Below are 13,802 nucleotides of genomic sequence, written 5' to 3'. Positions count from 1 at the left end.
TGTTTTGTATCTACCTTGCACACACACACACCTGCCTCCAGCCCCTCCCTCTGTAGGCACAAACAGAGACACAATGACAGATATGAGAGCCCGAGTGATGCAGTGTGAAACTACAGCATGTGGAAATAATTACACGTTTGAGCTGGAGGACAGAGGCTGCTTTTGTATTCAGGCAAGGTGAAAACACGTTTTACGATAAGGCTGCACTTTTGGAGTATTTTTGAGATGGTAGGAATGTTTATAGCACCTCAAAGCATAATAAAAACTCAACCTCCTCTCATATGCTGGTCTTAAGATATGCAGGCTGTTATCACTCCTGAATGTTGCCTTGAACTTACACGCGCGCGCGCAAACACACACACACACACACACACACACACACACACACACACACACACACACACACACACACACACACACACACACACACACACACACACACACACACACACGTAAGCATACTTCGTTGATCATGCAGAGAATCCACAGCTCTCTGACAACAAAAACCACGCCACGGTAACAGTCGCTTATCGCCGCCAGCCGCCCTGTGCACACCTGATTGGATCATCTCATTGACTGGCACATTTCTCCACCTCTCCCATTGGCTCGACTTTTAATGGGTCCGTGACTGTGTTCCAGTAAAAACACACTAAAGGCGGAGCGCGCGAGCCGAGGCGGAGCGCTCTCTGGTACTTATAAGGAGCTGGTGCTGAAAGAAGTGAGGAACCAGGACGCACGACAGCCGGAGCGCCCGGTGCGCGGTGCGGAGAGTGAAACAAGAGAGTGGAAAGAAAGAGGAAGAGGACGAATGAAAAGGGGTTGCAGGGGACTAAGCAGCCCTCTTTGTACTAATGGAACAAACGGATATTTAACCATCTGCCCGGGGAGCGCACAGGTATTCTAGTTTTTCCTTTTTGTTCACATTTTGCACCGTGCGTAAAGACGCAGGACATCCTTTATCCATCCACAGCGTTTTCTTTCTTCTCACTCTTCATAGCTGCAATGCTAGACATGTTTTTTTTCAGATTTTTTAGCATGGGAACTGAAGGCTCTTTTACACTCCACTTGAATTAATGATTGACTAATGGGTGAGAAGGAGCAAGGGGCAGCCGATCATTGATTGTGTTGGTGTACTCTTTCTGCTCAATAACACGCGATAACTCTGCACAGGTGACTCTCCGGAAGTGTTAACAGTTTTCTTTGCTCACTACTATCTGCTTAGCAAGTGGATGTAGCCGCAGTCAAGCGTGTATGCATCCAGATCTATGAAACGTAGCCTATGTGTTTCCTGTATTTTACGCTGCTGACAAACTCTCTCTTTATCTCTGTATCTGTCTGTTAGACACCGCAGTCCATGCCTCTGCCCTGCCAGGTCATTGATGGGAAATCAACTGGATCGGATCACCCACCTCAACTACAGCGAACTGCCCACGGGGGATCCGTCCGGGCTGGAGAAGGACGAGCTTCGGGTCGGCGTCGCCTATTTCTTCTCTGACGAAGAGGAGGAGGTGGACGACCGCACTCCGTCCGACTGCGGCTTCACCAAGAACCATAGCCCGGCTGAGGAGGGACCCTTCTCGGTCAGCGAGGTGGAGTACTCCGCCTTCTGCGCCCAGGAATGCATCTTCTCCAAGCTGCGGGAGAACGAGGACTTGAATGTGTACTCGGCCAAAACTTTGCTGACTATGTGCAAACCAGGGGACCTGCTGGAGCTGGTGGCAACGGCGCAAGCCCCCCACTGGGCCATCTACGAGCAGGACGACCAGGTCATCCATCTGCACAAGGGCGAGATCCGCAAGGACAGCCTGCTTGAGATTAGCAGCGGCCGCCACGGTAGGATAGTGAACAATCGGTACCGGTACCGGCCGCTTCCTCCTGACCTAGTGATGCAGAACGCAGCGGGACACCTGGGTCTGAGCAGCGAGGAGATATGCTGGACCAACTCGGAAAGTTTCGCAGCCTGGTGCCGCTTTGGGAAAAGGGAGTTCAAAGCCGGGGGAGAGGCGCACTCGGCGGAGCAGCAGTATTTCCTCAAAGTGCATCTGTCCAGCAGCGGGGTGCACACTCTGGTCTTTCGCAGCCTTGAGGACATGATCCGGGAGAGGAGGCGAGTGGACGCCAGTGGAATTCTCAAAGAGCTGTCTTTGGTGAACGGGGGCAAGGAGTGATCAGGGATTCTGTTTGATATCCTCTCCTCCTCCCCCTTTTCTCCCCCTCGCTGCCTCTTCGCGCCAGCGCGCACGGACGCACGGCGCAGCGCACAGCCAAATGTACTCGCACACAAGCACACACACAAATAAGGACCTGTTGGTTTTGGACTGTCTGGTTGTTGCGGATGGATGCAGGGACGCGACTGGACCACATGGGCGCTTTGTGGATTTTCCATCCTATTGCAAAATGTTGAAAACTGAGAGCGAGAGCGGCCATATAAACAGACAACGCCCCTTCAGATTAGATTCTTTCTGAGTGGGACACACGACTACAACTAAACCCATTTACCCCGAACAGTGAAATCACCTTAACAAACCGCACATTGCGCACACGGCTCGGTTTGGTTTTCTCTTTAATTTCTCGGGATAATGGATTTGGCGCCTGCTGCGGCAGACCAGACGGTGAGACCGGGAGAGGTAGAGAGGTGGTGGTGGTGGTGGTGGTGGTGGGGGGGGGGGGGGGGGGGGTGAAAGATGAAAGACAGGATCTGGGATGGCTCTCGAAAAGTCTCCCTTCTATTTTTTTACTGTTAGCTTTAAGTCCGGGACTGACCATAAACCAGATCCACTGATCCATTGACCTCTGACAGCCCCACATTCCTACGCAGTTGCCTAAAGAAGCATTTGGCTTGTCCAAGCTCACTCTTTATTGCCATAACAAGAGTATTGTCATTCTCACAATGCTGCCATCCTGCTCCACAGCACTGGATGTAAATTTAAAATTGTATTCATATATTGATTTCAATTTGAGTCCCTTATTTTTGTATTTCAGTTTAGTGGATTTAACCCTGATCCCTTTTTTGGTTCCAAATAAATGAAGGTTGAAATATGAAAATAATCCCTTTGGTCCAGCAGGTGTTGTTTGGTCACACACACACACACACACACACACACACACACACACAATCTCTCACACACACTCACACATAGATGGATGTATGAATTATTGATCTCCTCCTGCCTCCTGACCTGCCTCCAGCCAAATAGGCTTCATATATCTGCACAGTATTTGGAGGCAGTAAAAAGGGTCATCTGCATCAAACCCATAAAGGCTTTATGAGGATCTGGAAGCTACAGTATGAAAGCAGCTGTATAGGGTCAATGGGAACATATATAAACAGAATCTGGCCTCAGGCTATTTTCCATGTGTGGGTTTTTTTCTCTTGGTATTTAGACACTACACGCATCTAATTCTCCTGGTTTAGTTCACTTGTGCTTTTTCCTCATAATATCATTATCAAACTTGGTTTTTTTTAGCTCTGCTTGAAACGACATTGTAACCAATATGTCCACCATATAACACTCTTTTTGGGGAAACAATGTTACAGCACCTGAAGAGGCTTTTTTTACAGTCTCAGTTCCTTTCTCTTCTTATGACATGTAGCATCAGTGAAGGTGTAAACAATGACCTCAGGTACTGCAGTCTTCCTCTGCTTATGTTTGCTAAATTGAGTCTGAAAGGAGCAGAGAGGCGATGTATGGGAAGGTTGTGCCATAACGTGAATCTTTGTTCTGTCTGGCAGGCAGTCTGCTACACCTGTGAGTCATTTCTGATTGTATACAAAAGCTGAAGAGGTTTGGAGGATATGATGTTGCACCCATCAAGCTTCTGTGGCTGAATCCTCACCTCTAGGTACTCGTAATATTAGCCTCAGTGTGGTCACAAATAACTGCATTTGTTTTGGCCAACTGGAGAAGACAAAGAGTTTGTGTGTGTGTGTGAGAGAGAGAGAGAGAGTGAGAGTGAGAGAAAGAGAGTGTGCAGGGTTAGTCTTGTGTTTATTTGTCTCTTGGAATGGTTTTGCTCAGTAATAGTTATGTTTGGCACCAAAAAGCAGAATCAGTCTAAACCCACCTCACCCGTGTGTTTTTTTTGTCTGTGCAGATATTAAAATCTCATCCCTCAAAAAATGTTCAAGTCAAAACACAGACTAATAAGCCTGCAAGCCTTGTAAAAACACCCTGAGAATATTCTTCTTCAGCTATTGACCCAATCAATTGATTCTATCAGCTCTTAGCTGTAAATATATAGACGTTATGTCCTCTCTTGTTAGCTGCCTTTCCTCTAATTCCCTTTAGCTCCTGTCAGCGAGTATTTCTCCATTGTTGCTCTGTGTGGTGTTTGTGTTGCTTTACTCTCCTCGCCTTTGTTACAGCGGTGCCAAAAAAACCTTTTGCTGCCTACTTTAATTTTCAAAACTGGCACAAAAAGCATATTATGGTTGTGGAGGTTGTATTTTAATCATGTAGTTCTTGCTTCATTTCTACCCAGATTAAGTTAAATCTGGGTTTTTTTCACCGCTTTGTTTTCTTCTGTTTCACCTGCTGCTGTCTGTTCAGTACATCTCTAACAGGCTGCATGTTAAATTGAGGTTGCCCCAGGTGGGTGATTGTGTGTGCTTGTGTGTGTGTGTAAGTGCGTCAGACTTCCCCTGTGAGTTTATAAAATCAGAGTACTGGGGCAGCTTGTGTTCAGAATTTGTCTGTGTGTGTGTTTGTGGGGTGTGACTAATAGGCCTCAGAGAGGGACTCACAAGTTGTGTGTGTGGGTGTTTGTTTGTGTTTGTGCTTCAGGAAGATAACGCACACTGCATTGTTAGCTTTAGGAAAAGCTCCTGCCATCTGACATGACACTGTATGTGTGTCTGCACCAGTTTCAACTCTACTGTATGTATCATATATTTTGGTTTGTGTACAGAGTGTAAGAGCTGACTGCCAAAGCTGCTACTGCCAGCTTGTGTGTGTGTGTGTGTGTGTGTGTGTGTGTGTGTGTGTGTGTGTGTGTGTATACATCGCACATAAACTGTGTGCATGTATATTCATAAATCTTTGTGGCCATCAGTTTTGGAAGTATCGCCTGTTACTAGGGAAACTCCAGCCTCTGTCGTGCTTTAAGTCTTGTGTGTGCATGCATGTGTGTGATTGTGCAAACCCTCCACAGCTTAAAGCTACTTGTTAGCCTTAACAGCAACTCATGTAAGACAAACATATGACAACCAATCTCTGTTTTTCACTGAGCAGGAGCTTTTGTTCCTTTGTGCAGTGGCATGGATGTATTCAATCCACAGGGGGGTTTGTCTTCCGTGTGGGTGTGTACATGTGTGCATCTGGACAAAGCAGCTAGCCTGCTCCCAGCTAAATCAGCAGTCTCAGAGGAGATGTTGTTGGGAGGAGGGAACAAGGCAGAGTATCCTGTCTGCACGATGCCTTTAAGAGGATCTCCCTCTAATCTAGACTTCTGCTCTGGAGTCCCAGAAGACTTGAATGTCTTGTTTTCCTCTTTCTTCATTCTTCAGGATGAGCACTTTGCTCAACAACATGGGCCGCTGAGCTACTGGTGATAGAAATGCAGCTGCTAAATGGGTTTTTGCACTACTAAAAAAAATCAATGATGCTGATTTATTCATAAAAAATCAAATCTTGTGTGTTGTAAAGTGAGTGTATATACATTTGAACATACACACTGACATTTAAAACAACATGCTACTGCACATTTGTCATTTGAATTACAAGGTGAGCTGGATCTCAAAATCATGTCTTTGTGTAACACCTATGAGACCTTTAATAGAAAGGCTCAAACCTGTCACTTGGATCAGCGTTGTTTAAGTTCCGCCCCTGTCTGCCATCGATCAGTATCACTGATATAACTTCCAAAAACTGTTGAACTCCATTTAGACTTAAAGGTCGTACTCATATTTCATCTCTGTCAACAAACTCCACAAACAGTCTCAAACCCACATGAATCCATACCACAGCATGTATTGCGTTTGTAGCTTAATAAAGTGACACACCTTCATTGTTGACCAAAAACAGTAAACAACAACCAACAACACACCATTAGGCCCTATCATTAGCCCCTGGTTGAAATGCTTCATAAGTGTAATGGGCATGGACATTGTAGTTTAACTGAATTTGGCCCCACAGAGGAAAACTCGAGGACAAAAGCTTCACCTGAAATTAGTCATCAACCAATGTGCTGTTTAGTCCTGTTGTTTAGTGAAACTTGAATTTTTGTAGTTTAAGTTCATTTATGTGACCTGTACAATTTACTGAGTTAGAATTTGAAATGCCTTAAGCCAGAGTTTCTCACAAGTTATGGATGTTACGAGAGTGTTGTTAGAGAAACTTTGAAAACTGTCTGTTTTGGTCATTTTATGGGATTTGTTAAAAGTAACTGAAAATTTGACAATCACCAGCCTAATCCATTAATAACAGGGGAATGCTACCGACCAACAGGTTCATGGCTGCTTTCTTATACTCTACAAGTCACACCCACAAGTGTCTTACAAACCCTGAGAACAGCCCAGGGCTAAAGCACAGCCGCCTCTATCAGCTGCTGTTCATCACTCAAAGTATTACATATTCAACTGACCTGACAGAGAGAAAGGAGCTGGGAAATACCTGACAGTGTCCGTCACTTTGACAGGAAGATTCAGCCTTGTAAAAATGTATTAATTGGAGTAGGCTAACCAGTTAGTATTGTACTGGATAATTACTCTGATTACTATAGTTTTAAAGAATGACTGTAATACAATTTGACAAGAGGAAGTTGTGATGATGTTTGTTACCCACTACAGCTTGTGGGGTCTCAACTTTTCTCACACTCATCAGGGACAGTTTACATGACAATACTCTTGTTTAGTCTTCCCAGCTTTTCAACATTCTTCTGGCACTAGGTGATACTAAAAATCTCTTCCCCATAGTCAACCCACATGCAAACGCTCCGCCCAGATTCGGGGACAACAGGTGGACTAACTGACATGCAAATACACACCTCTGTTCAAACAAGATCCTTTGTGTGCACCCAGCCTCTTTAGATTAAGTGCTGTAGTCTGACTAAACCTGTTAGCACATGTTTAGCACAGTACTGCATAACAGCGGGGAAGAGAGGACAGAATACTGCAACTATGTACTTTTTGTTTTGTTCTATTTTATTTACTATACATGACATTTTAGTTAGTTGTGTCTTCAAGTAAGGATTTATTTCATACATTTATTTAAATAACTTTAAGATCACCTTAGATATTTTTGATGCAGGCTGTCGGGTGTGTGTGTGTGTGTGTGTGTGTGTGTGTGTGTGTGTGTGTGTGTGTGTGTGTGTGTGTGTGTGTGTGTGTGTGTGTGTGTGTGTGTGAAGCACTTTTGTTAAGTTGTAGCTGGTCGAGGTAGCGCTGAGTGTATTATTGTCACAGCTTATCAAAGGTGAGGTCTGAAAATCATCTGATCCAAAACACTCTTTGTCATATTCAGCAAATACAGTATATCTCCATAACCCCATTAAGCTGTGTTATTCCTCAATCTGCAAATGAAAGCAGACAAAGAGACTTAGAGCAACCGGTAGCACTCAGTCCTTCACTCCTTTGCCTCTGCTGGCTACTATCTCTCTTTCAAATCTTTGCCCACAGAAATCAAGGCTATAAAGAAAGTGAAAAAACAGCTTCCTCTATTTAGGCTTACTTACTATTAGACAGCCAAATCTCCTGATTTGACCATACTCCTTATAAGGTAGTTGTTTGAGTTGTTTCCATGGCATGGTGTCAATTAATGAAGGAGGCGGAGCTTCTGGAGGAGTACAGAAGGATGTATTAGCTTGGCAGTTGTGTTCAAATATTCTCAATCTTTTACTAGAATGACTGACCCCACCTTTAATAGTGGTCACATTTAGTTAGCGTTGTAGTACTCATAATCAGTCTTGGTCTCAAGACCGGTCTCAAGATCACTTTTTGAAAGTCTCGTCTCAGAATCATAAGTATTTTACTGTCTCTCGGTCTCAGACTGGGCAGACTCCAGAATTCTAATCAAGACCAGTCAAGACCTTCACTGGTTGGCTATTTTACCATATCATTACAGTGATTAGAAGGAAAACTCCTCTTTATAAAAAAAAAAAAACACTCTGGTCTCGGATACATCTTGGTCTCAGTTTGTGTGTTCTTGACTACAACTCTACATTTAGAGAGCTTATGCTCCTGGATATGGTTGATGTAAAGAGGTAAAAAGCAGTTATTCTATTTTATATATTAAATAATAGCATTACAAAATCAAACCCAGGATGCAGTACCTCATCGAATGTACTTAATTTCTTTCCACCAATGTGACTCTCCATATATAATCATTTTTTATGTATTTGTTTGAAGCTCTTAAAACCACTGCTACATGAAAACAATATTATGATCTTAGTAAGTTAAACTCTGTGTGTGGGAATGTGTTTTGCTAAAATCCTAAAGGTCGGAAGCAGAAAAACACTTTCAGGTGCTTAAACCCGAGGATAACATTTCCCACAGTCGATAAAATTTCTATTCTGCAAGCAGGTGCTCTAACATTTGACTGTGCTTCACTGAGTTTAGGGACCGCATGGCCTCAGGATATGTGCTCTGCACGGCTCGGCCCCTCTGCTCCTCTGTCAGGAGACAGTGACAGCTAAATGTCAGCAGCTTATCTAAAACAAGCACTGAAAATGTTGTAGAAGTAGTTTTCATTCATTCCGGTTACAAACATTACCTTTTTGGTTAACTCTGAGCACCAAAAATGGAGATATTTGATTGCTTTTGGAAGCAATTTGGGTTTCTGATCTGTCAAGGATGACATTTGTGAAGTGAAAATCTAATTTGGAGGAGGTTGAAATGAAAAAATTCTGCCTCCAGAAGTCATGTCTCAGTCCTTTGACAGCAGCAGGTCTCATTCACAAACATTTAGTACATGTCTCATCATATTTTCACTGAGGTCATTTCATTATCAGTGTTTTACAAAGCAGCTTTCCTTTCCCTTAAATCAGCTCCATTTACTGGCTTTTCCTCCATAATTAATGTGCATTACTGCAGTGTTTTAAACACATTTCTACATAATAATGAGCAATTTGATAACGATAAAACGTTCATGCTAATTGAGCTTTGGTGAAAACATTTTTAACAAGAGAATGTTGGCCCCCCCCCCCCCCAGAAATAGCTCGGTCTAGCTCTAAGACACTTCAATAGGTTTAACAGAGCTTTTGACCCCTCGGTTGATTGGTGAAAGGACAAACATTTTACCCATCAGTCCACCCCTTGGTTCTGACTGCTCTATATGTGGCCCTGCCTCCTCCTGCTCCTCACTCCTTAATGAGTGAGAAGAGAAATTGCCCTCAGGCTGTGGCCCAGTGCAATCACACTTTGATTAATAGGAACGACCTAACATGGCCCCATCTTTCCGTCTCTGTGGTTTTAACCCTTTTTTGAAAAAGTCACACGAAAAGGTTACTGTAAATGTCATTATGAGCGTTTCACAACCTTTCCCTGCCGCCCTGCTCTGAATAAACCGGCCGTTAAATGTCATTCTCTTAACATTTTGTCATGTTATACTCCTGAGTGTTTCCCCCAGTAAAGGTTTAGGTTTTAGCATTTCAAAACATTACTTTATAGAGGTGAAGAATTTCCCCCACATCTTTTACAATTGCTCACTGTTGAATAATGCCCTCAGTGAATATACTTTCACAGGAAGAGTTTGAACAAAGATCCTTGGTTTCTTTTTTCTCGCTTTCTGTCTCAGAAGTTCATGTGAGGATATGCAGATCTCTCTCTCTCTCTCTCTCTCTCTGTCTGTCGCTCTCTCTCTCTCTCTCTCGCTCTCTGAAGAAGACCTTAAGGGTGCAGCATAAATAAAAAAGCACGTGGTCATTTGACAGTCAGTGTGTGGTACGCTAACACTATTTAAGAGGTGAGAGATAGTCAATAAGCACAAAGCTCAGCCTGCAGCATGTGTATATGACCATGGCTCATTCTCAGCTCAATACAGCAACGATTGTGTGACCGAGATGAGCAACAAAAATAATATTTCACAATTTTTTGACATAAAGCTCTATATCTATTCATATCCATTGTAAAGGGATCTATTTAAACTAACTTGCCTTTATTAAAGTTATAGCTACAGAAAAGAGAATTAACCAAAAAGGTTTTCAAAAAGAGATAGAAAAGAAATCAGAGAAAAATATCCTCATGAAAAGATATGTAGCTGAGCAAAAGGCAGATCTGCATTAAATCAGAGTTCATGGTATTTCAAAGGACAATGAGCAGCACGGAAAGAATGAATCTTTAATGTGGGCTTCGTTTCATGACTTTGAAGCCTCGTCCATCATGCCTTTATAAGACCTACAAACACACACAGCCAGATCATTCACTGTGTCTATATAGTTTTTGTAATACCTGTCACTGCTGCCACGGGGTTGGATTTCAACAAATTGACTTGCATCAGACTTCAGAAAGAGAATTATTTTACATGTTTCCTTATAAAACCCTCAAATTGAGAAGCAAGGTAAAACTTAGCAAACAAGATTTATTGTTAGAAAATGATGGGTACATGGGATGAAATGAGCAAATACAGGGCTCAACTGGGCTCACCAAATTTAACATGTTTTAAATGTGTGTGTTTGGTCTTTTATGCTTTTATAAGCTATAGGTGAGACGAGGTCTGTAGCCTCTGTACATGGGGTGCCTGCTCCACCAACTGAGCTAAACCAGCCGCAGTCGCAAAATCAACACAAATTTAAAGGTCAACAGTCAGTCGCTGTATTGATAATGTGTCTTTAAGTTATCAAAACTTCACACAAGTTGACAGATAAAATGTGAGAGGGGCACATCCACTTTGCCCCATGTCTACCCAGAAGGTTCATTCGAGACCAAGATTTAAACGTCATCGAGTTTAAACAACCTAAAGATGCAACATGTCTTTGCCTCTCCTGAAAATAAGAAATATTTAGACAGGTCACAAGGTCACCATGAAAGTTCTTGTTAAATAAGTGGTGGTCATCCTGGAACCAAATGTCCTGGTGATACACAAAGGTCGCCATGTTAAAGTGGCAACATACTGTAAGGACACTGATGATAACAATTTTCATATTCTCAACAAAATCTTTTGTAACATGTTTACCATATAATCCATCTTTAGGCAGAGTTAAATGGACTTGAGCATAGTGCTTTTCTAGACTTCAGACAACTCAAAACGCTTTGACACTGCATGTCGCACCACGCCATTCACACCCTGATGGTAGTGATTGCAACTTAGTATCATCCATCAGAAGTAACTAATCCCATTCATACACCGCCACCAAAGCAGTGGGAGCAATTCAGGGTTAAGTGTCTTCCCCAAGGACACATAGGACATGTTGCCCAGCTTGGGATCGAATCCTCGACCTTACCAACTGAGCCACAGCTGCCCCTTACCAGTTACAGCTGTGATATTGTGAAAGAGGGTAGAATTAACAGAGTGTCATCCAGCATCATAACTCAAATAAAGCATGTATAAGCTGGGGCGCTGGTGGTGGTAATGCACGCCCCATATACAGCTATAGTCCTCCAAGTGACTGCCCAGGTTTGACTCTGACCCTCAGCACCTTTCCGTATGTCATTCCCCACTCTCTCTTCCCAGTTTCTTATTTTTTCCTTTGAAATATCCTCTAAAAAAAGTCTTAGAATCCCAAAGAGTAATCTAAAAAAACAAACAAACGCAATAGCTTACGTTCACCACGTGTTCAGCAGTGACGCAGGCTACAAAATGAGTCAGCTAGTGCCCTCAACTGAAGATTACGTTTGTGAAATCATTGCTAATAATTGGTTTAATTCCCTTGATACAGAATGTTCATTCACAATCTGTCTGTGAGCATGCAGATTACTCACCAAAACACAATCTTCTCGCTTAAAAGGCCAACAGAAATGTGACTCATGCACGTGGACTGATGAACTAAAGCCTTTAACAGAGTAAGTGTGCTTTTTGAGCTGGCGTTTAAAAGACATTTCCCTCCATTGCTTAACAGTTATAAATAAATAAAAACTCAGATGAAATAAACAACCTTAACAAACCATATCAAAGTCAGCCGTGCTCATCAGAGAGGAGCGGCACATTTACGGATGAGGAGGTCGAGGATGAATCAAAGATTGCTTGTCAATAACACCGCTGACACTCATCTATTTGTTCTGATGGTGTTTAAATGAGCCCAATGAACTCCTGTGTGCACACACACACATGCACACACATGCACACACACTAATTAACTTAGGAGTTAATGATTGCTACATAACATTAAATTAATAATGGTAAACACACACACACACACACACCTGCAGAAAGCATGGCTGCAGCAAACACAAGCTCTATTACACGCTTGTACCCACATCCGGTGGTAAAGTGGCTCCTCTTTTTCTTTCTCTTCACAACAATCATGTCATTTTGCATATTTCTACTGTTAAGTTTAACACCAGCGGGGAAAAAAACATAATGGTGCAAGGCATTTCTATTCTCGCCCACCACAACAGCAGACTGGAGTAAAAGACCAGGCTCTTCTCTCTCTCTCTTTGGCTCTATATCCTCCTGAGTCCGTCTGCACGCCTCCAAATAAAATCCTCTGTTAAAAAATACAACACATTTCTTCATTTCATCTACAGCATCAACACTTTGGAAAACATAACAATTTTGTCAGTCATGCAAGAGAAGACACAGACTCCCCCACTGTTAGAAATAAAAGTATGCAGCATAATCACTAGAGGAACAAGCAATATGCACTATTTCTTTTAAAAAAAAAACTGTACAGCACCAGTTTGATGAAGGGCAACAACAACTGTTAGAATATTTCAGGGAATTTGAGTTCAAACCAAAAAAATAATGATGGGAGTACGAGCTGAATCAACACATTAACTTCTTTTGTTTTTCACTAAATGAACAGCGGGACGCAGTGAAAGTGAATATTGCAGAGGTTCAACTTCAAACATCACATGTATGGTCCAAATTCAAGGTCAAGAATTGGATTTTAGACAATTGTAACAACAAACAAAGCTTGATTAAGACTATTTTGATTATATCTAACAGCATGAAAGGTAGTTTAGACTCGGCATCACACAGAGATTAACACAAAGGAAGACAATAGAGGGCAAAATAATGTTTACTCTCCAAAGTGAAGCAGAACTAAACCCTAAGCCCACATGCATCCATATATGTATTGATTAGTTTCCACTGAAAACAAGTCATATGTGGTTGCTCTTGAAATCTTAAACTATATTATTAACAACCAAACAAACAGACAAACAAAAAAATGATTGAAATAGGCTAAACTTACCTCTTTGGTGTGGACAGGGTCAGCATGGCATGGCATGGTTTCTCCTATCACAGCGACCAGCCTATTTGTTTTGTTCTTTTCAATACCGGAAAATTATCACAAGAAAACAAGGTTTGTTACCTGAAGACATGATCTCAGAAAAACAACAAGAAATAACTTAAAGAAAAAACAAGGCTTTACTATTTAACTACACAAATGCTAAAGAACATAACATTGATGGACAACGACTTTTCCTGATAATTCAGCAACCTGCATCTCAGCATATTAGCATTGCCATGTCAAAAAGTTGAGGGGCTTTAGAACACCTGATTTGAACCAGACTAGGACGTCATCTTCACCGCCTGCGTAGCTGAAACATAAAGTTTGGTTACAGTTTCCATTCATTATAATTTATAACATGTGTCAAACAAATAACATTTGATGACATTTGTTTAATTTACACTTAAAGTGTGAGTAAAACTTGAAAAGTTACAACACCATAAATTTAATAAGCCCCCAAGAGAGGGAGGAGTGTG

At 42.3% G+C, this 13,802-nt stretch overlaps 1 protein-coding gene across 1 annotated transcript; it reads left to right on the top strand.

Annotated features, from left to right (window-relative positions):
* The first annotated feature begins 707 nt into the window (after positions 1-707).
* On the top strand, positions 708-3,048 carry lratd1 (LRAT domain containing 1). The gene is made up of 2 exons (XM_020642050.3): positions 708-895; positions 1,343-3,048. The coding sequence occupies exon 2, from the start codon at positions 1,380-1,382 to the stop codon at positions 2,166-2,168; it is 789 nt and encodes a 262-aa protein (XP_020497706.2). The 5' UTR covers positions 708-895; positions 1,343-1,379; the 3' UTR covers positions 2,169-3,048.
* The last annotated feature ends 10,754 nt before the right edge of the window (positions 3,049-13,802 follow it).

This window comes from Labrus bergylta, chromosome 15, assembly GCF_963930695.1.
Source record: "Labrus bergylta chromosome 15, fLabBer1.1, whole genome shotgun sequence".
NCBI lineage: Eukaryota > Metazoa > Chordata > Actinopteri > Labriformes > Labridae > Labrus > Labrus bergylta.
The sequence above is the reverse complement of the archived record's forward strand: the minus strand, read 5'-3'. Positions and strand labels throughout refer to the sequence as shown.